The 23908-nt window shown below is 38.9% G+C and overlaps 1 protein-coding gene across 1 annotated transcript in view; it reads right to left on the bottom strand.

The window, feature by feature from the left end:
- Positions 1–312: 312 nt before the first annotated feature.
- Positions 313–23908, bottom strand: part of LOC118599424 (protein unc-13 homolog B-like) — a 39540-nt gene continuing 15944 nt past the window's right edge. The window contains exons 3-10 of the mRNA XM_036214441.1: positions 20452–20551; positions 19440–19557; positions 19086–19209; positions 17556–17629; positions 17316–17373; positions 16308–16521; positions 3588–3878; positions 313–3486 (exon numbers count right to left, since the gene is read on the bottom strand). Of these exons, the coding sequence (XP_036070334.1) occupies positions 3327–3486; positions 3588–3878; positions 16308–16521; positions 17316–17373; positions 17556–17629; positions 19086–19209; positions 19440–19557; positions 20452–20551 (1139 nt within the window). The 3' untranslated portion in view covers positions 313–3326. The remainder of the gene's footprint in view (positions 3487–3587; positions 3879–16307; positions 16522–17315; positions 17374–17555; positions 17630–19085; positions 19210–19439; positions 19558–20451; positions 20552–23908) is intronic.

Raw genomic sequence — 23908 nt, forward strand, 5'->3', positions numbered from 1 at the left:
GTTGTAAAATTGTTCCCAGTGGTATTTAATTATGATTATGCTTTTTTTTTTTAGTTTTTTTTAGCTCAGATCTAAAAGCCTGTGCTGTTTTTTGAACATATTTTTTGCAGAGCTCATTAGAGATTTGCTTTTGGGTTGTATGTGGGACTGTTGGTGTGGAAGTAAACCTAGCTAATTTCCCAGACTGCCTTTGTCCACAATCTCTTCAGCTAGCGTATGTTAACCCAAGCTAACACTATCAATCAATCAATCAAACTTTATTTGTTAAGCGCTTTTCATGTACTTCTGTACAGCCCAAAGTGCTTTACTAGCGTAGCAAAAAATTGGCGACCAATAAAAGAGGTATCCAGCCGCACAGTTTAGAGCCAGATAGCAGCTCAGACGACAAAAAGGATCACGTACATGAATCTATTTGTCTGCAAGGGGATTATTTAGAATTGGAGCAGAGATTTAGGTCCACCCATGGCAATTGCTGTGTCTCAAGACCGAGTTTAGCTTAGATAAGACATTGAACTCTTTGAGTCTGTCCATTTTTTCAGTAACTTAGCCCTGTTTGTACCTTTCAATCACTACGTCTACTGGTCATTTTTTTAAACACAATTCATCTTTCTTTTGTAACTCCCTGGTTTCTGTTGCTTTCAGTAAAATCCACTTGTCATTTTCTGATGCTCCAATCAGTTGTCTTTAGTTCTGTCACATTTAAATCAGCCATTTTAATGTTAGCGTTTTGGTTATTTGACTTTATGTTTAAATTAATTTATTTGTTTATTCATCTACCAAACTTATTTAGTTTTGTGCATGGTCACGGGGATGCTGGAGCCTATCCCACTTATGTTTATTAATTTAGTTTAGTTTTCTGTCAACCTACATCACATCTTCAGCATTTGGGTACTCCACAGCCACCATCACCTGGCAACACCTACATGTAATGTGCGTCACCCAATCACTTTGCTCGTTATTTTTTGATGGATGAAGCTCATTGGGTTATAAAATGGAAATTAGCCATTCTGGCAAGTTAGTTTTAACAAACTTAAACAAACCTGCATTTTTACAGTTAAATATTAAAGAAAAAAAATAGTTGTGAAAATCAGCATACTTTTTAAATTAGTGTGCAAAGGAGGGATCGGTGTAATTTTGTCTTTTTATATAGATGCAGGTTACAGGGAGAGCTAGATCCCATCTTAATGGTATGCGTAGGTAATCTTCATTTTAAAGAATATGGTGATAAGAAGGGAAAAAAGCACCAAGTTCCCGTTTTTGTGCAAGAATCCAATTTAGCCTCAGTTTCATATCAGGTAAAACATATTTCAAATTACTATATTTATTTTTAATAATAAATGGTGTGTTCTCGTCTGTTACATTAACCCACCCTTAAACTTAAGGTCTCAAACAGTTGAGACTAAAGGTGCATTAAACTGATAAGCATTTGGTGGGTATATAAAATACTAAAATTTAATGCAAACAACAAACATGTGATGCAGCAAAAAAGGATCGACCATAATTACAGTCTAATGTGTGGAAACATTTTGAATTTTGCAGACATGTAACCATTCAATCCGGAAGAATGACCTAATAATGTTTAGTTTGTATTATTTTGATGTGGAAAAACAACAGTGAGTTGAACGTTATGAAACTAATATGGGAATGGAATTTCCATTACTTCTTGTTTAACCATTTGTTAGTACACATATTTAATTTACACTTTATTATCTTGCAAGAAATACAAGAAATCTGGAAAACTTCACCTGCACGGTTCAGTACCAGGTATTTATTTAGCTCTGAGTCACAATTGTTGAATTTTGGGCTAAAGATGTAACGGATTGATGTTGGGTCAGTGAATTGGATTGTTTAAAATGTACTAATATTGGCTACTAATTATGATATGAATTGAATCGTTAAAACAAATGATCATGCTCCTAGTAAAATGATATGCCAAAAAGTGCACTAAATCCTGTTTAGTTTTTTTTTTTATTCTTGCATGTTTATTAATTTTTTTCAGATTTATTCTTTCCACCTTTGATTACCTACTACAAAACACACTTTTTATAATCCAAAAGATTAAAAAAACAGTTGCAATTTAAAGCTTTTAGATTTAACAATCTCAAACTTTTTTGAAGTGAAGAGTCCAACAGCATCAAATGTCAATCATAGATGACACAATTTTAACAAAAGTTAAAAACATTCATATAACTTACCTTTTAGAGAAAAAAAGGACCTTGTAGATCATCTTGCAAGACTGGTTAAATCCATGAAGAGGGTATTTCAGAAAGTTCAAAGTGAAACATGTTCCCTGCATTTCATCAAGTGTATCTTATCATGAAACTAAAAAGGTCAAAAAGATTGCAGAGTATCTCATTTCTGCCACTGTAAGGGTAAGCATGACAGGAGCAAAGAACATCACACTGCAGTTCACCCTCTGTTAAGTGGCCATTCTGACTCTCACTGTTTTTTTCTTTGTGGGAGTCACTCCCTCTCCCTCTCTCTCTCTCTCTTCCTGGCAGCTTTTTCATGCACAAATATAATCTGAGGCTGCAAAGATGCCAGCTTCCAGTCCCATTCACCGCGATTCCACATGTTCCAAAACACTAAAGCAGCAAGACATTTCTTTGATTTTTACAATAAACAGTTTGTAGTTCAATCTACTTAATCATCAGTTCCCATGAAATTGATGGATGTCCCTATTTTGACATTGTATGAAAAAAATAATTATTTATGTTATAAGGTTTACTTACTTTTACTTATGAGTCCAGAAATGGAGGTCATTTTACATCTCTCCCATAGAACTTCAAAGGTTCCACATACACTCAAAATGTGCAGTTTCTGACAAAATTTATTCAATTAAAAAAAAAAAAAAGAAAAAAAGAAAAATCACATAAAACATGCTTGAAAATAGTTGTAAAAACACCTAATAAGTCTGGAGCAAAATGCAAATTGTCTCATGTTCCACTCCTTCTAATGACCCAATATAATTGAATAAAGCCTAGTTAGCTTATACTGAATGTCTCACTCTACCCCTTGTTACCCATATAATCAGAATAAGACAATAAAATATAATATTTTAATTTTCCATCGGTAACAGCTAGGTAAGCAAGTTTATACTCCTGGCAGAAAAAAAATACTGTAAAAATTGTGTTTGTGGCCAATTTATATAAAATAAAATAAATACAAAATCTCTTTTTTCAGGCAGTTAGTATTCAGGAGGTAAATGTTTAAACTGAGAACAGTCAGAGTAAAGTTAGAAACAAGAAAACTGTATTAACATCAAGAGAGGTTAAACTCAACCAGTGTCACAACTGTACATTTACATTGCTTGTGTATACTCTGAGTTAGGGAAGGGAGGAGAAAATGAGTAATAAAAGGAAAGCTTGAAAGAAACAAAACGGATTTAGACCAACCTCCCTCAGCTGAACCCTGACTTTATTGATGGCCTTCAACCAACGAACTCTGGATGGTGAAAATGGTAATGGTGGTCCTCCGTCATGGATTCTATGTTGCGTGGATTTGTGGAAACACATAAACAGCACTTCAGATCCTTAAACTCTTTTGTAATGATATAATGAAACAAACTGTACACTCAAAAATGTTACCTTTGAAATTTAGGGGATCCTTTCTCTGGTGGAGTGGCATTTTTTGAAGTTGCATCTTCAGGGGTCAACCTGTGCATCGTCTGCTCAGGGACATTAGAATGTCCATTAGTGGAAACATGTGCTTGAGTAGGTGGCTGCCCAAGGGCGGTGGGGTGTAAGCCAGTACTATGGTAGGAGTGAAAGGACTCCTCGAGTTCGGATCCTCCGGTGCTTTCGGGGCCAGTCTCACTAAGCTGGGAGCTGATCTGGCTCAGGTTCCCAGATGAACCGAAGCGACTACTTTCCACTGGACTAAAATGGGGAGAGAGCAGCAAGGAAAATAACTGCAGTCAGAATGGGTGAAAAATTAATTTTAAATGCTCCTTATTTTACATGTTCAGAAAAAGGCCAGACAAGTGGGGCTAAACCAACAAAAGCAGTTTAAAGAAAATTCGAAATTTTGAAAAAATGTCAGTGATTCCTAATAATGTTTAAATGTGATGATGTTAAACCCCACCTATCTGCTCAGATTTAATTGCAAACACTATTTTGACTAATTTAATCCACAAACCCTAAATATTGAACTGGTTTGGAACACAAACTTCCAAACATTTCTTAAAATAAATACTCAACCTTGGATTGAAGCTGCTGCGTGTGGTATAAAAAGACAATGTAACAAATGTATCAACGTATTTATGTTGGTCATCTAAGATTATGTGCAAGACATTAAATCCATTTCAAACATGAGATACCAAAATTGGTAAATTTCCATACCAAAAATCACATCTGCATATTTTATTATCAATGCCTCCTTTTTTAACTACTTGTAAATAAGAAAGCATTTTTGATTCACAACAGACAGACACATGGTTGGACCACAAATGGGTACAAATCATAAAATATGCAGATGATCTTTATTTTTTCTTTTCTTGGGCTCTCAGAATTTATTTAAATTTGTGAGGATCAAATATCTTACATTTTAAAATGTTAGCATAGATTTTGTCTTAAAGTTATGACAATATTTTTACCAGACAAAAAAAACTGTCCAACTCAAACCAAAGTTCCACAATAACACAAAAAGTTCTACAGAATGTTGCAGATTTATAGTCAAGTAGAAAACAGTTTATTTTTTGCATTAATTGAGTTTAATTGAGGAAATTGAGTTTTCTTAAAACACCACAAGGTAAATGAAGAAAAACTCAAAATTTAAAATGAATCGGTGTGTTCTTTTGTGGAGTTCTGTTCTGAGATGGCATGTTAAAGACAGAGAAAGACAAACAAACATACAGTATGTTCAGGGGCTAAACTAGAGGAAATGGACTGTAGAGCTGGACAGTTAACCTCTACAGACTGCTGATTCAGCATAAATAATGATGGGAATAGCATTTATCATGCTTTTACTAGCCTTTTTTCATTCAATAGATCCTTCTGGGACTCGTCCAGCTGCACTCCAGAGACAGAACCTGCGGAGGGGTACGTTTCTACAAGCCTTTCTTTGTCCTTTGGGGTCGGGGAAGCTGGAGGGTCTACTTCAGGAGTGGAGATGCAAATCTCGGGAGGTTCTACTTTGTCTGTGGAACCTACCAGTTCATTTTTTTTGGCATCGGATGTTGCAGTCTTTTGTAAGGTATGTGTTTGACCACTCGCTGGCTTGGTGTCAGATTGGGGTTGTGATGCTACAGCTGGGACAGTTTGTTGCTTGGGTGGCTCTGTGTTCCAGGGAAAGTTTATTTTTGCTCCAAATAATGAAGTTGTTGGCTCTTGTTTTCCAGCAACTGAACTCTCCTCTTGAAATAGGCCCCCTGAGAAAGATTTTAATCCTGACAACAACCCACTGCTACCTTCTGTTTGGGGCAATGATGACGTCATTGATGATACTGCAGGTGAAAAAAGGGAACCCAATGATTTTCCTGCTTCACTTTGTGTTGACATAAACCCAAAAAGAGACTTTGGCTGAGACTGTTCAGCACCGTTGGACAAGTGACTAGCTGGTAAAGCTTTAGTAGCATTTCCCTCTGGGGGGTTGGAAGGAACAGATTTGTCACATTCTTTACTTTCTGGGTCTCCTTTAATGATCACAGGTTTTTCATGTATCATCTCATTGGTTGCACCTGTCTTTTCTTTCTCAGTGTTATCTACAACAGTCAATTGTTGGTTGGTATCGTTAAGGTCAGTTGTCCTATTTACTGGTTCATTAGTAACCACAAGGGGCTCTTTAACAGCTTTTGAACATGTCAAAGGAGATTCTTGTACAATATCTGTAGTTCCAGAGTCAGATTTTACTTGTTCATTGTCTATTTTAATTGAGTCATTTCCAGATGTTGGTGGCTTTGGAGATGCCTTTTCATTTTTAATCTGATCTGTGGTACCAGATGCCATCTTTGGTTCTACTGAAACAGATTCAGAAGGTTGTTGCCCCATTCCACTAAATAAAGAGCCACCTATCCCACCAAGTATTGATGCTCCAGTTTGGGAGCCTGCTGCCTGACCACTGGTTCCTCCAAACATTCCTCCAAGAAGAGAACCACCTGGCTGTGATGCAGCTCCAGATCCTCCAAACATCCCACCAAGCAATGATCCACCACTCTGGGGAGCTGCAGGCTTGCCAAAAGATCCACCTCCAAAAACTCCACCTAATATAGACCCCCCAGTTGGAGGAGTGCTTTGGGGGCCAGGCTGTGGAGCAGATCCCTTAAATAAACCTCCCAATAAAGATCCTCCTGTCTGAGGCAAAGTTTGTGTGTTGGACCCTCCAAATATTCCCCCTAACAGAGATGGTCCAGTCTGACTGGTAAAAGATTGGTTTGCTGTTCCTCCAAGTCCAGAAGGGGAGTTCTTCTGTTGCTGCTGTTGAACTTCAGGAGAGGAAACTGGTGGCTTAAACAAGGAAGATACAAAGCCCGAAACTGCATCGGCTGCCGAGTCAGTTACAGATTTTTCAGATTCTGGAGGCTTTTGCTGGGCTTGAGGTAGAGGAGTCACTGGGTGGGAGGACAGTGCTTCCTCTTGTGTTATAGCTGGTGTTATATCTTTCATCTGGTCATTTACAGGCTTTTCATGTGCTGCTGTGTCTTTTAAATTACTAACTTCAGCTGAAGCAGGTAGGATGTCAGCACCTTGGGAAGCAGGCTCCTTAGAAAAACTTTCATTTATGTTGGCCTTGCTAACCTCAGGACATTCCTTTGTGTCTTTGGGTTGTTGTAGTGTCCCTGACTCTTCTTTAATATCCGCAGATCCATCAGTTAAATCAGTTTTAACAGCAGCCAGAAGGGTTTTATTGTCATCATCATTAGGTTTTGTCAAAATGGACGTAGCTGATGTGCAGTCGGTTTGAGGTGTAGCTAATATTTTCTTCTCCACTTCCAATGTTGAGGTAGTTGTTGGAGTTGACGTGCTCATCACAGAACCTCCAAACATTGAAAGCAAACCTTTACCGGGGCTTTCACTTGGAGCGCCCCCTTGTATAATGCCACCAAGAAAAGATGAACCAGCCTGGTTAGAACCAGATTGAGAAGATGACGTTCCCAAAATCCCTCCAAAAACTGAACTGTTTGTTTGTGTTGGAGTTTGATTGCTAGTAGATCTGCTTGCTTGAGACACTACAGATGAAGCTGTTGAACCTCCAAAAAGCCCACTCAAAATGGAACCGCCTGTTTGAGGTCCAGCAGTCTGTGGAGTAGATGAACCAAGCAGGCCTCCAAGAAAAGATGACCCTATCTGTGGTCCTGCTGTCTGAGGTACAGGACCTCCTGTTTTTGTAGGACCTACTGAAGGATCAGTTTGAGTTGCAGGTCCTCCAAATAAACTACCCAGTAAAGATCCTCCAGTTTGTGGAGCTGATGTTTGGGGTGGAGTTCCTCCAAACACTGATCCCAGCAAAGAACTTGCAGACTGTGTTGATGGTTGAGGTGCAGAACCTCCAAACACAGAAAATAAACCTGATGATGCTGAGGCAGAAACTGTAGGTGAAGGACCAGTCTCGTTATGGGTAGGCTGAGTGCTGGGTTGAGAAAATAAAGAAAGAAGCCCTTTTCCTGTACCATCTGACATAAGTCCAGGTGAAAATTGAGACTTTGGGTGTGACCCAGTGATTGGCGGTAACTGTTCAGAGTCTAAGGCTTCTTTATTTAGAACAGAGTCCAGGGATACCTTTTCTGAGAATGTTTTCTCATGTAAAAGATTGGATTCCAGTTTGGTTTCATTAGCTACATCTTCACTTTTCATTGTGCCATCCTCTTTAATAGAAGTAGCTGTACTTCCAGTAGTATTGACGGATTGATTAGCACATACTTCATTTGAGATTATATCAGATTTGCTACCCAGCTGTTCACTTGAAATATTTCTCACATTTGCTGACTCTGTGATAACTTTACTTGACATAGATGTGCTCTGGGATGCACTTTTTTCTTTTGGTTCTGTAGTGGTGGTGTTAGAAGTCTGTTGTGGTGCTGTAACAGTAGGGACTGCAGATACTTTCTGTGTGCCTGTCCTCGACACAGATGGCGTATTTACACTTGCACTAGGTCCTGATGGTTGGGGAGTACTAGGACCACTAAACATGGAGAACAAACTTTTTCTAGGACTCTCACTTGAGGCAGAAAGACCACCCAATATACCTCCAAGAACAGAAGCAGCTGTTTGGGCTTGTGGTTGAGGCTGATCTTGGGGTTTAGAATGTGCCTGTGATTCCCCTTGTTGCTGAATTTGAGATGGGGATACTCGTTGTTGAAGAGGTACATTTGGTTGTTGACTCTGTTGAGGGTTGGGGTCGCTAAACACTGAGAACAACCCTTTCATCGGGCTTTCAGTTGAACTTGATGATCCAGGCAGAATTCCACCAAGAATTGATCCTGGTTGTGTTTGAGGCTGTTGGGTACCAGAACCACCAAACATTGAAAGGAATCCAGTAGATGGGGGATCTTTTGGAGGAACATTTTTCTGTTGCAATGACTCAGTAGTAGGTTTACTTTGATTGTTAACCTGGGGAGAATTTGACCCTCCAAATATTGATAATATACTTTGGCCAAGTGTTTCCTGTTGAGGAGGTTGTGCTTCAGGCAAAGTATCGGTTTTAGGTGTAGCCTGTTGAGCATTTGGTCCAGCAAACATAGAAAAGATACTTTTACCAGGAAATTCTTGTGAAGCTGTAGCAGATGAAGATGCTTGAGGTACTTGGTTGGAGTTGGCACTTGTTGATCCAGTTAGCATATCCCCAATTGAAAATCCAAACAGTCCACTAGATGACTTATTCCCTGTTTCCTGGTTTGTATTCTTTGCTTCAGATGTACTACTTGCAACTGTGGCTTCTGTGGACAATTTGGAGGAGGAAAGTTGTGACTGACTTTTATTTGAAGTTTCACTATGTGCAGAGAGAGATGTACCAGTTTGGTTTATGGTTTGTTGTCTTTCTGTTTCTTTAGACTTTGATCCAAGTGAAAGTGAACTCTCTGAAACACTAGGCTGTTTTTGTGGTATAGAGGACTCATTACTAAATAAATTGCTAATTGAGCCAAAGACATTTGATATACCTGTAGACTCTTTACTTGAAGTGCCACTGCCTTGTAAAGGAGTTCCCCCACTTTTGGTGTGGTGAGTTGGAGGCGTCTGAGAAGCAATCTTGGAATCTTGTTTAGTCTCCTCCGTTTTAACTGCAGACTTTAAAAAGTTCATGAAGCCTGTCTGTGGTTGTTCAGGTAATTTCTCCACAGGTATATCCACTGGCTTACCTGTTGTCAGTGCGGGTTGTGTAGGTTTAACACAGTCCTTTGATTCTAACGGCACTGTGATATTGGGCTTTGTTGAAGGGACTGCTTGCTGGTCCATTGTTGTTTGGCGTAGAAGTCTTGGTTTATGTGAAGTTAAAGGTGAATGTGTTGGTGGTTGAGTTACTTGACTAGATGTTGGTGGTGTGGGTAAAATCCTTCCCTGTTTGGTAGCTTGCTGTTGCATTTGACTGTCACACTTTGGCTGTATCACAACGGGAGAAGATTCTTCCTTGATGATCTTTGACTTAAGACTTTGGAAACCTGTTGACAAAATGTTCTTGGAATGTTTGTCAAAGGTTTGATTACAAGTTGTTGTTATCTCCTCCTGTGGCTTTTTCCCAACAAAAGAGGATATTAAAGAGGAAATATTTTTGACTTGTCGATTAGGGATCTCCTGAGCAGGTGAAACTCTTTTTCTCCATTCTTCCTTTGAAACATCATCAACATGTTTCACAGTCACAGTAGTAGATGAACGTCTCTGTTGGCTAGGTTGATAACAGTTATAAAGTAGCTGTTGATGTGAATGTGTTGTAGCAGTAGAGTTTAAGGAAACAGAAACTTTTTGAGCAAGAAATGTCTTAACTTCCTGGTTGTTCCAGTAAGGTTTAACTTGATTAGTTTTGTGACATGAAAGATCAATTACATCTTGGCAACTGTCTTCAAATACATTGTAAGTCTGCCTTGGGTCCATCCTTATTTTGTTCAGTCTATAGGATGTGAAATCCAAACCTTGCTGCCGCTGTGACAAAAATGAATTTCCAAACATCTCAGAGAACTGCTCAAGATTAAGGTTCATGATCTGGTTTCCCTTTTTATAAGCAGCAGACAAATCTAAAGGGGCATTGAGAAGCTGAGAATCATTGTAGTCTTGCCCTGGAAGCCAAAGAAGCTCATCTTCATTGTAAAGTGGAATTTTAAAGCCACAGACAAAAACCATTTCGTTGTTTAGCCATGCAATGGGAAAACTATCAAAGTTCTCTGCACTTCCACCCGATTCACTTTCAGGTGCACAGGAATACACATATTCACCTGCTGCATCTGTAAGCAAGGCATAAATGTACTCATGATCTGTGTAAACAAAGTAGCCGCAGTCATCATTTTCAGCTGGCCACCACATTCCTTGTTCTAAGAGAGCAAGCCACTGTTGATACCATTCAGTATCTTCAGTGTAAACTAAATCTTCTGAGTCAGCAATGCCATCCATGGGATAGCTTGCAACCGGTGGCCTATCAATAATAAACGAGCCATGGTGTATCATCCCATTAGTGGGAGCATTTTGTAGGTTTGCACCATCTCTGCCATATTGCCAGTTTGCTGAATAAGATAAGCTTGGCGGAGACTCCTCATAATACCCTTCATGATATGACACTCCATTTAGGCTATAAGAACTATCATTAAAAGAATTCCATTTACCAAATTTTGAACTTCTTTGTTTAGTTGTTAAGTTCAATGCACTGTCATTGTTAGATGACCAAGCAATATTTCCTAAGTCTTCATAACTGTTCCATAACTTCTGCTTGCAATATTGATCTTCATTTTTACATCCTTCAGGGAGATGAATATCCATCTGTTCTTGGTGACATGGAGCCGTTTGCCAAGAAGCCTGATTAAATGGTTGATTAGTATTTGAAGAGCTACAATGAAAAGTACCAGCTGCTAAAGCCATACTTTCACTGCGCTGTCTATACCCCTGATCTACCTGCGACTGATAATTCAATGCCTCATTCTCAAACTGCTGCCACAAAGAGCTTTCACGGATCCACTGGTTTTCATCATAGGAGGAACTTATTCCATGGTAATGGCTCTGGCTTAATGATCCCAACAAAGACGGGCTGCTTCCACCAATGTATGGTTGTAAATTCAGGACAGGAGAATTAGTATAATTCTGTAAAAGAGAATAAATATTCCCTGTACTATAAGCCGTTGGATTTGTCAATGGGAGTGAGTTATAATTTAACTGAGATAAATTACCTGTGCTAAACGAGGAGTATGTCGCTTGACTCGAAAGAGATCTTGCAAAAGTTGCAGATGTTCGTAAATCCAAACTCTCTGCATGAATTGACACAGGTGCACTAACTAAAGCATGTCTGCTATGACCTGGACCGAGAGAATCTGCAACACATCTTTGAAGACCATCTCTTGGAACATCTGAAGCAGAACTGTTTGATGTAAGGGAATCTGTTCCTAGAGTCTTAGCTGTAGGCATTTGTGTTGTCATTTGTTTCAACCTTACCCCTTTTGCACAATGATCTTCATTTACATTTCTACTCAACAAACTGGGTGAGTAACTTTGCTGCGTAGCTTTAGGAATTTTCTCTCTGTCTTCAGATTCTTGAGAGGATTGCAGTTTATTATTAGGAAATGACTTATTTTGCACAACATTAGAGTTAATGGTCTGCTGATGTGGGAACTGTTTGGTTGAGGTTGTGTCTTCGCTTTCAGATGATTTAGTTAACTTATTAAACAACCCAGAGAGCAATCCTGATTGATTTGGCATCTCTGTTTTTGCAGAGCCAACTTGATTACATGACTCTTTGCTTTGTTGACTTGACTGAGAGTTATACATGTGTTCATTTTCTTGATGTTGCATTGTGTTTTCTGAGGAAGATTTGAGTATTCCAGAGAAAAGTCCAATTGGATTATTTGTTTTGTGTGTTTTGTCATTTGGGGGTTGATTTGGTTTTGTAACTGATATATTATTTGGTTTTCTTTGCTCATAACTAGATTTACTTAGAGAAATGCCTTGCTGTTGAGCTACTGATTGATTTTCTATGTTCACGTTATCAGCTGAGGCAAATTTGAAAAGTCCAGGTAAAAGACCCCTTTGTTGGGATGACGGCTCCCTAAGTGGAACAGTCTGTTGTCGAGTAAAGCCCAGTTTGCTTGTTTCCTGGTTTAACATTTTATTATTTAGATGAGGTGCTGTATTTGGAAGTTTGGAGACTAAAGTTCTTGAGGTATCCTCGGAAGGTGCACATTTATTGATCCCAGAGAGCTGCCCCTTTTGTTGAGGTTTTGTTTTTTGAATTTGACTAATTCTCTGATCTTGACCTGGGTAATGGTGAGACATGTTTCTATGTTTCTCAGGTTCAGAAGCTTGAATATTTTGTGGTATGTTTTCTGTTGATGAAAATTTCAATAGTCCTGACAGAAATCCACTTGTCTGGGAAGCTGATGAACTTTGTTTTTGCATAGAATCGTCAGTAGGCTGTGAGGGAATACTACTATGACCAGGCTGATTGTTTGTCTGTTGTGGCACACTTCCAGATAGATCACTAGATGAACCAAATTTAAGAAATCCAGATAACAATCCTCCTTGCTTTGGTTGATTGGATCCTTTCTGAGATACATCATCAGTGGAACTCCCTTTAAAAAGGCCAGTGAGAAAACTTTGTGGTTCTGGCTGACTGGAGACTTGATGTTGCATTCCATGAGGATTTCCTGTTAGTTTTTGATCTGAGGCAGGTTGTGGAACTGATGGCTCTTTGACATTCTGAGCATTCTGACTTGAGTTGAACTTCTGGTTCACACTAGAGGAAGCCGATGGGGAGTTAAATATGCTAGAAAACCACCCTTTATCTGTGTTTTCCTGGGGAACTGCAGAGTTCTGGGAAACTGTTGTGGAAGCTACAGGTGCTGGTTGGGGATCATTAGTAGCTCTGAAAACTGGATAAACTGCCACAGGAGGAGCTCCCTGAGGTGGCATGGGGGTAACAGGTGAAATTAAAGAACTCAGGGACTTCTTAAAAGGACTGAAAAATCCAGTGTTCTCATATTCTGTCTTTTTGTTAGACATTTCTGATACTGAAACAGGACTGCTTTCTTCTCTGGAATTGTAAGAATTTTGACTTCCATACAAATTTCTGTCATGATTGTTGCTTGACGATGTACTTTGTAGAGATCTGTCCAACTTATCAAACTTTGAACTTTGCTGACTTAGTATTGATTGTTGACCCAGAGGAACATTTTTGTCACCACATTTCTCATTCCACTGTCTCTGACCTTGGGGATGTTTGGGCTTGGAAACCTGTTTGTACTCAGTAGATGTCTCATTAGTTACACCTGAAAAAAGCTTTAAAGGATTCAATTTCCCCAACACAGAATTTCCTGAATCGCTTTGAGATTTGTTTCCACTTTCAGTATTTTCTTTTCCCCTTGTTTGCATTTCACTGTCTACAGTGTTGGTTTCCTGGTGATAATATTTGGTTACTTGTTGAGGCTGAGATGGTAGAGTACTGAATGATTTCTCAGGAGATGTTTCAACTGGTGAGACAACAGCTATGGGTGCTGAGCTAGTCGATTTGGGAATAAAAGAGAATAACCTTGTTAATCCAGATGTTGCTGGTTGTGCAGAGTGAGCTTGTGGCGTTGATGCAGACTGTTTGGAGCTTGGTGTAACTTTGTCAGTAAGAGAACTAAACAATGACGTCACAGCATTTTTTACACCTGAAGTGCTTTGATCTGTAGGGACTTGGGATTGAGTTTGTGTTCGGGAATCTGTTAAACCATTTTGATCCTCTCCGAAAGAATTTGTTCTGTTGCTACCTTGTGAGGACAGCCTTGATTTAGTTGGTTTGGGAAGAGAGCCGTATCTGCTAATTTCTTCTTCTTTTTCTGCCAGATATTCAGAAACTGTTTCGACGAGACACTGAAGCTCATCCATAGGATCTACATATTCATCACTTGGCTCCTCAACAGGGGATAGAATTGCATCTGGATGCCATCCACCTATTTTAGATTTGACACACTTTTTCTCTCCAAGGCTCTGAGAATTTTCTATGTAGTCATCATGAGAAGATGAATGTAAACCTCTGTGATACTGTACGTTCCTTGTATACAAGTCCTCAGCCTTTGTGGCAATGTCATCAATATTGTCCAGTTCTGCTGCAGGGTAAAGTCGATCATCCGAGTCATCTAATTCAAAATTCAGAAGTGCTCTCTTTCTAGCATCTTGATCCTTTTTGTATGCTGCATAATTCTCTAAGGTGTTGTCCAGCTCATTTTTAGCCCACATCCTTGTTTTATACAGAAGTCCATTTTGATATGGCTTCAGGCACAAATTTATGCGCTCTTCTTCTTCTTGCATCTCTGCTACTTGTTGCATAAACAGGTCTCCTCGTTTACCATGAAGGCTGGAGGGAAATTTCTCTTCCTTTAGTTTGTCTGTATCAGTACTGAGCAACCCCCTCGGGTCTGTTATCTTTTTCCTTCGCCGCCGGTCAATAGTGTCATAGCTCTCTGGGTATGTGGCCGGCATCACTTTTTGATGGATTCCTTTTTTTGATGGCTCAGGAGAGGGTCTCCCCATGCGCAGAATAACAGCCTCTTCCTCATCATCCAAGAAGTCACTAAGCTGGGGCTTGCTTCGCCTTTTGTATTTATTTTCCCATTCTTCAAACCCCATGCCAGAATCTACAGGTATAATTCTGACTCTTCCCTTTTCGTTTACAGATCTTATTAATTAGGGTAAAGGAACACATTTAAAAAAGGGTACAGAAATGGATAAAGATGCAGAAAGAAAGAAGAGAAAAAAGGAAAAAATGCATAGAAAAACACAAGTTAAGAAGTATGGTTGAATAGAAAAGAAAGCAATCAAAGAGAAACCTTATTTTATAAATCCAAAACATTTCTGCACATCAATAAATTTAGGTAATTAATTTAAAAAAGTGATTTCTTTTTTAATAAATGTATTTTGAAGCATTTTCTAAAGAGAAATAACATACCGTTGTGTACATTTTAGTGGTATGCTTGACAAAACTGTGTGAACACAGAACTTTTCTGTGCTTAGATTTTAATCTTCCACATAAATTTGGACTGGGGAATTCCCATTGAGTAAGCAACTCTTATCAGCTGTTCAACACCCACCCTACAGTAGTGTTCAGGGTGGGGATCACGCCAAGTAACAATCGTTTGACATTTGATAAAGCTTTCAATTGACAAAGAGAGAAAGGCCTGTGTCTGTCACTGGGCTATTTCCTTAGAAAGCTTGAGAGCAATTTGAATATATGCAAAGTAGTTAAATCAAATTCAAAATCATGAGGGAGATGAAAAAATACAACAAACCCTTAAAAAAACAGTCTGAACCATAAATAATAGCTTTTTTGAGATATGGAGCTTATATGGATAGTTCCTCAAGTTAACACAGGCAGATTTGTAGCAGTGTTATTTTTGCACACAACATTGTGGTAAATGTGTTTATTTTATAGACTGTATATGAGAACAGGACTGATTATCCCCCTCCCCCTGGCATTCCAAATAGAAAGTACCCACTGGTCCCAGAAAGCCGAAATCCCACAGACTTTTATAGAAAAATAAATAGCTATTAGTCATTCTATTTGCTAGAATAACCATTCTTGCTCGGATCCCTTTTTTTTCACGTGTCCCTTTTAATCCAAATGTTTTTCTCATAATATATTTTCTTTATCACGAGTTAATCAAGTTATAAACTGGCCAATCAGATGCCTCAATAAAAGCATGTGGTGCCCGCTGGCCTCCACCTTGCTTTCAGTGGAGGGGGTGTGGCTTTCCAACAAGCTCACTCCTGATTAGAGAGAGTGGTTGCCACATAAACGTTGACCCAGAATGATTCGGACTAATTACTGCTTACTAAAGTCGTCTCATTCCAGCAAGGCAAAGTCCGTATTGCAGAAAAATGGCGACTTAAGTTGACTTAATTTTTTTGAAACCAGAAATAAGGCATTTTCTTTAGGTGATGCCACACTCCCAAAGTCCAGTTCTCCTTGTACAGTCAATAGTTTATTTTGATCCTTTCTAAGGTATTACAGTAGTTGTTTTAATAGTAAAATGTACTGTTTTTGTTAATAAATGTTGAGGTTCACTTTCTACAATTAATAAAAATACTTCAGGACATAAACGCAATAAGTGATCATGTTGTCCATACAATCTCTATATTGACTTTTATCGTTAAATGTGTGAAAACAAATATATTGTGACAAAATTCCAATAACACATCTACCTGCTTCCTCTCTGGTCCCTAAAATCCAGGTCGTAACTGTGGATGGAGTCTGTGCAGCTGTCAGGGTGGTGCTGCGGCCCAGGACCCATGGGGTACTGGTGCATGGATGAGTTTGGCTGAGACGTTGTGTGGTAACGAGGAGGCAGACTGTTGCTGGTCTCACTGCGGTAGTCACTGTCCCGGTCATCTACAGCACTGTCCTGGTCATCCAAAGCTGTGCCAGACAACAAAAGCAGTAATAAAATACTTTTTTTCAATACGCTGAAGAATGCAATAAAGCATTTCTGCCACTTATGACAAGAATTTGAATTTTCAGCATACCATAATTTTGGATTAAAATGAATATTTATATATTCTACTAAAAAACAGCAAAATTGAAAGAATTGCACACACTGATTGGTAATGCTTTGGCTTAACAAACACTGCCATCTTCTTTTTTGTGAGGGAATTACACTTTAAAACTTAAAGGAGAGAAAAGTTATATACCTATAAGTGATATATTTGTGAAATGTTCCATTATAGGCTTAATAAAAACAAAATCTGGCAACAAAAATACTGTAGTAGGAAACAAGAGGGTAAAAGGAGTGAAAAAGGAACAATGAAAAGCATGTGATATTATTTTTGTAACAATGTGAATAAAATAGATGATGATTGTATTATGTTTTATGTTACTGAGGAAAGGAATGGAATGATAATAGTGAGGATTGGCCAGGGAGAGACTTCCATTGAAGAATGAACTACATACTCATTGGGTCGACCCATCCGAAATAGTTGCCTGGTGAAAGTGCAAATGGTATAAATAAGAGACTGATTGTGAGAGCACAAGACGTCCAAAAGTAAAAGTGTTAAAAGTGTAAGGTTAGATGGAAAACTGTGGACATACAGTGCTTCTAATACTACTTGAAAGATGAAAGGCCAAGAAAGTTGAAAACATCTGAAGCCTGATAAAAGGAGAAACGGCCTCCTCTAGAGGCTAAGAGAGGTTTTAGAAAGAGAAAAACAACTCACAGCACTGGGAGGCAGCAAAAGGCAACGGTCCAGTCTGGTCCTCATCATGGAGGGGGTACTACCACAATTTGAAAATGAAGAAATACAAAACACAATCAAGAAAGTTTTTTGTAATTGTGTTTAATATAAAACACAGATTCTGCATACTTTTTGACAAAACTTCAATTGAAATATATCACTAGAAAAAGAAAGAAACACTTTCCTACTGATAAAGTACTTTTCTACTGCACTGTACCACACCTCATCGTGAATTCCCATCGTGTTGATGCGCTCGAGCTTGCTCGTCCAGTACATCGCCTCATCCTCTGGGATGTCTGTTGTTGAAAAATAAACAAAACAAAATTTGAAATGTTCAAACAACCTGTTCAGTTAGGCAGCATATTATATGGTTTTAATCTATCATACAGTCTAACAATATCATGAGACTCATTACACATTATAAAATACATAAAATAATTACTTTTTTGCCCCTAATCTTTGATTTGCACTAATGTTAAGGGTTCAAATCTTTCTGAAACAGATTATAGTAGTGCCTGAAATCATTTACGCACAATGGTTCCACTTTAGATTTGATTTAGGCTTCTGGGCAGACAGATGGGCATGAAAAGGCCACTAACACTAAAGCCAGAGCTTCAAAGAGATTCTGACCTATGATAAACTGCTTTGGTGACACACATGAACACACACAGCAGTGGAAGGCATGAAAGGCCTCAAAAAACGGAGAGCCAGGTTCTATCTTACTCAGTAGCCAGACACCCTGAGTGAACTTTAATACCTTTGAACACAAGGTTAAGTAATACGAGTTGGTGTAGCGATCGTCGAGTAAATATGGGGCTGAGGGAGCATGAAATTTCACCCTCACTTCCTGAAAATAGTCAATCAAAGTACTACATGTGTTTAAAAATCTCCTTACATCATGACAAACCTAGCAACAATTGACTGAACCTTTGTAGGAACAAATGACAAACTATACTTCAATTAAAAGCAAAAACTAAACCAGTACTGCTTTGACCAAGAAACCGTAATATATTACCACTTTATTAATACACACCATGTCAGATTATGCGTCAAAATGAAGTTTAAACAAGATATGCTGTGATATGCAATGATCGTGCAAATTGTATCAAACTAATTCTGACACAGAAACAAATCTAACCTTGACATGATTATTCAGGGAACAGACAAAAGTCAGAAAATTCACAACTCAGTAATGAATAATAAGCCGCAATCATTGACTGTATAAGAGAAAAGGACTGAGGCCCTTTCCCTTGGCGTTAATAACAGGAAATACCCGCTGTTACAGACTTCTATAGAGAAATAAACAGCATATTAGTTATTCTATTTGTCAGAATTTTGTTTTATTATTATTATTTTATAATTATGTTTTATTTGCTTAACAAATGTTGTATTTTATTGTTGTATTGATTCCTCCCCAGGGCTCCCTTGAAAAAGAGGTTTTAAATCTCAATGGGATCCACCCCTGGTTAAATGACATAATAATAATTACAAGTCCATTAGGAATGGTTTTAAAATAGATCAAAATATGATCAGAGTGGAACTTTAAGGCATCCAATCACTATTTGTCTCTCTACCTTTTTCTATACTGCATAGAAGCAACAATAGTGAAATGAGTATGACAAGGATAAGCAGGGATCATCACAATGGAGCCGCTATAAGTCAGCAGGAGGACACAGCTGTTAAACTGTCACAGGTTTGTGTGCTTACGGCACCTGGCGTGTGAAGATGGCTCACAACAGCTAACAGTCTTACCAAAGGGCAGCTCAAAGCGAGTGTCCAGCAGCACCCGATGAGGCGTGGGGTTCTTGGTGCCGTATATCTCATCTGCTTTCATCAAGACCTCCGCATCCAAGAAAGTCCAATCTCCTGAGCCCTCCTGCAGGTAAATAGAAACACACCCTGTTAGTGCTTTAAAATAGTCAGTGTTGAATTAAATATCCTTCTGGAATTATAAAAAAAAAACACTATTCTTGTATTTAAAATATATCATTAATCAATAGTGGTGAGGTAGCAGCCTTTTGACGATGAAAGAATGAACACAAAACATTTTATTTAGTGCCAAACAAGTTGTTTATCTGTCTTTTAGACTACTGAAGGTAAACTGACCTCTTCAGATTGACGAATACTTTTAAGAGGAATCCAGGTGGTCCCCACCATGGTGTCCCAAATGAGCCCTTTGTTCCAAACCTCAACGATAAGGCCGAGGTCCAGCCGGTTGATCTCACTGAACCACAGCACAAAAGACAGGTTCAAGCGTTATGCAATGGTAGTGAAAGGAAAGTCTCAAAAAAATCAACTTTAAGTGAATAAAACCAACACACATTATTTAATATAGCATTTAAAGCAAATGATCACAACTAAAATCTAAGGCTGGCAGATAAAGAAAGCGTGCTTTTCCACTGCATTTCAGCTGTCACAATCCAGCCCTGCCTCGTTTCATTCAACAAGCTGTTCAAAGGGCTCAAAAACAGCTTGATGACAGCAGCATAATAGCATATCCAGAATGAAAGCAGCAGCAGGATGAGGACATTAGCATATTTGCATCTGTAGCAGTTTGGAACGATCAATCAAGCAAACAAAAGGAAGATGCGAGAAAAGATAATCAAAGAGATCAGATAATTGGGAAGGGAGCTGTGGAGGAGGCTGAGTGTTTGGGGCGTCCAGGTGTGGAGACAAAGACACCCCAAATCATTTGCTGAATTTAATCAAATAAGTAACACAAAGGAGAATTAGGGCCACCATGAATCTAAAAAAAATTAAAACAATATAGGAGAATACAGTTTTATATGAGAAATTATGATACAAGATTACAAGAATAAACTTGTAAAGTTAGGAGGAAAATAAGTCATAATTTTACAAGGAAAAAGCAATTTCATTCTAATCTTTAATATGCTGAATGATTGTTGGTGGGATTTGCATTTTAGGCCCACTGTACAGATCAAACTCTGAAAACCTAAACTTAAATAAGAGAAAACCTCCACATTTTTGCCAAGACTGAACACAGAGACTCAGAAGGAATAATCGGTTCCATCCTCGTTATTTGAAACAATTTGAGAGTTAAATTCCTAAACTACTAAACAATTTACCTTTCCATTGTTTAATGTATTAAATAACTTACAACATGAAGTCTTGTTCCCAGCAGGGCTGGTCCCCGCGCACGGTGATGGTTGTGCTTTTAACATTCTGCACCTTCAGTGTTACGTAGGTATTGAACTTGTCTGAAACAAAATAAGTACAGTCATGTTAAAATTGCAAACATAAATTGGTAGGATGGCATAAATAACCCCACAAAAACACAACATGAAAATTAAGCTAGGGTTTAAAGTCTTGAGATTTGATGAATATATTTGGGGTAACTCTCTGGTTTAAAACTCAGAAAAAAAATAAGAGATAAATTGAATCGATTTGAAATCATCTTCATTTAAAAGATGACGTTTCCTTTGACTTGTTGGCTGCTCTCTCTATGAGTCACCATGGTGAATCAGTCGCCTCCATCTCATTCTTTCTTCTGCGTCTTCCTCGCTCCCACCAACCTCCATCATGTCCTCCTCCACTATATTCACGCACCTCCTCTTTGGTCTTCTATCTTTCTCCAACCTCAGAATTGTTTTACCAGTATAACCATTGGGGCTCTTCTCTATGGGTTCAAACCAACTTCCCTGCAGTTATCCCCAAAACATCTACCATGATCTGTTCCACTGATGGATTCATTCCTGATCCCATCAATCCTGGTCACTCCCAAAGAGAACATCAGCATCGTCATCTCTGCTACTACCAGTCTCTGCATTTGTCTTTAAACCAACAACATGGCTGCTCTCACTACAGTCTTCTTCACCTTTCCTTTTATTCTTGATGAGACTCTTTAGTCACATCAAATCTAATGTTTGTCAAATATATGAGTCTTCCAGCTTTTCTCTGTCTGTTCAGGTGCTAGACAGGACAAATACAAAAAAAACATTCAAAAATAAGTAAATAAAATTGCAAAATGAGTTGAGATTTAATACAGCATCTTCTATATAAAGCTGCAAAAGAGGGTGTACATTAACAGCTAATGGTTAAAAAAGGGAACCATCAAGCAAAAATTTTACATGAAAATACTTATTATTATTAGAAAATTTGACAAAACAAAGTTCATTTTGTAAAATTCTTCTCAAATCCAAGGTCAGTGTATAGTAAAGAACAGGAGTCGTAACAATCTGCATCACATAACCAGATACATCTAAGACTAACCGGGCTGTTAATTCTGCCTCGGCTTTACAGGGTTGAAAAAGATCAGGAGAGTGAAAGGAGATGAGTCGTCTCCCTCTTGACTATGCCAAGCCAAACCAGGCCAGCACTTTGACCCTGTTAATCTCCTGAGATAGCCATCCTCATGCATCACATGGCTCCAAATGCCTGCTCTGAATTCCAGCTCCGTTTTCTGTGCTCTATACAAACACGCAACAAAAAGCCAAAGACGACATAAAAAGACGTCACCCCCTGAACTTGTGCTGTTGCAGAAAAAGGTCACAGTCGGCCCTGCTACCATCAGGAACGTTAACTTTTATTACAGGTGAAAGGGGTCAGCTGAATGCCTGCCTTTGAAGACCGTTATCGATGAAGGTAAATATGGCCGTTCTAGTAGCATACAGCACGTGGAATGATCCACGGCTGCTGCAGCTGGACGCCCAGACACAAGAGTATCTGTCAGCGTGTGTGCTTTCACACCCAGTGATCTCGGCCGGCCTCCCTCCCCATCAGCAGTGACGGATGGCAGAGCAGCAGCTACTGTTTACACCAGCTGTCAGCATTGAAGAAAGCAAGCGGTGCTGACAGGGGTTGAGTGGATGAGGATTAGACAATCAGTGTCACAACCAGCAGATTTTCGGTTTTGCTGTTGAAAACGGGAGAAGCACAAACATCTGCCAGCTCTGATGCTGCGTTTCCCTCCAGAAGCTTCCAGTTTTGCACAACTGGTGGTCTTTCACCTGAAAACCACAGTATGTGTGCCAGTGATTTCTCAGCACTTAACCTGCTAAGAGCCCAAATCCACAACAAAAATGCAAATGTGAATCGTTCAAAGCACAAATCTAGAGGTTCCTTAACAAGTATGGTGCAGGACCGACATTAATTTAAAAATAAAAGCTTTTTTTTTTTTAAGTGTACTCAACTATTATTTTAGAAACTTTTTTTTTTTTTGGTACAGGCCGGAATACGTGTGCCACATCCTGTTCTACATTTAGTCTCTAGGAAAACAAAAGAACCCAGTCAAGCGTTTCTTTACGGGCTGATCACATGACCGGGCTAAACAAAGATTTTTACGGTTACCCAGGCAACACGCTGAAACATTTACTCTGCAGCAGCCGTTCAACCCCTCATCCGCATTGGTAAACTCAACTCCTGACAGTCAACAGTTTACATAGGTGGCTTTCGCACATCTTAAAAAGATGCTTAAGGCTCTGGGACAAAAAGGCGCGCTAAAAGCCAGCAGACGGGCCTTGATACGACACTAATAGCACACTAGTGAGTGACAGAACACAAACCTAATTATTGTCTCAAGAGGACAGTAACAACAAAACACAGGCTTCATTAGAAAGCAGCCTGGGGGACACTCAAGCCTTCCCCTAATTAGATAGTCCTTGCCTTGTGCCACACTTGGGCCAGCTTTCGTGAATAGCAGATAAGGGAAGAGAATGGATTAGATGAGAGCCACTTAGTGGCTGTGGGCTTTTTATGGCTCTACTGTTCAATTTGTACTGTAAAAGAAGGGAAGCAGCGAGGATGGTTGGAAAAAGCCCAAAATGTTCATCTGTATCCAAACAGTATTTGGCCATCACTTAAAGCTACAGACAGTTATGCCTCCAGGGAAAACTGTTTGTCTACAACAAAAAGGAAAAAAAAAACTACACAATGCTCAATCCATTAAACCCAAATTGTATTACAAGACCAAGAAACTCACTCTGGGAAATAATGGACTCACTTTGTTTTAGCAATGATCAAACGTTTTGCAGGAAGCACTTTCCTTGACTGACCCTTTGGTCTGTCATGAGCAATGTAGTGCCTGACGTGACTTCTAAACTTAAGTTTACAGTTGATTACAGTAGATGGTTTCTGGTTGGTGATTAAAACAGATGCATACACACAGGCACACACACACTCACAGCTACTTATAACCACAAGACTACACAATTTACAACATTAGATTTATTGTAAAAATAAAGGGGGACAGCTTATGATCCATCTTGAATAAGAACACTCCTTTTTAAACAACACATGTACTGTATTTTCCCGCACTATAGGGGCACTGGATGACAAGGTGCACTGTCAATAAACAGTCCATTCAGCAAAATGGACCATTTTGCACAACAAAAGCAAAACAAAAAAGTAAGCGATAAGTCTGTCAGTCAGTCCAACTTTATTAACTGTGTTCAAAGTAACCCTAGAAACATGTTTGTAACACACAACACGTCAACCATCTTGGTAGGGTTAGTGTAATAGTGTATTGGATAGTGTACCTATAACTCCCAACCTTGTTTGCAACACACACACACACAAAAAAAAGACTGATACCGATAAAAAAACCATGCAACTATGCC

Source organism: Oryzias melastigma, linkage group LG12 (assembly GCF_002922805.2).
Source record: "Oryzias melastigma strain HK-1 linkage group LG12, ASM292280v2, whole genome shotgun sequence".
NCBI classification, from domain to species: domain Eukaryota; kingdom Metazoa; phylum Chordata; class Actinopteri; order Beloniformes; family Adrianichthyidae; genus Oryzias; species Oryzias melastigma.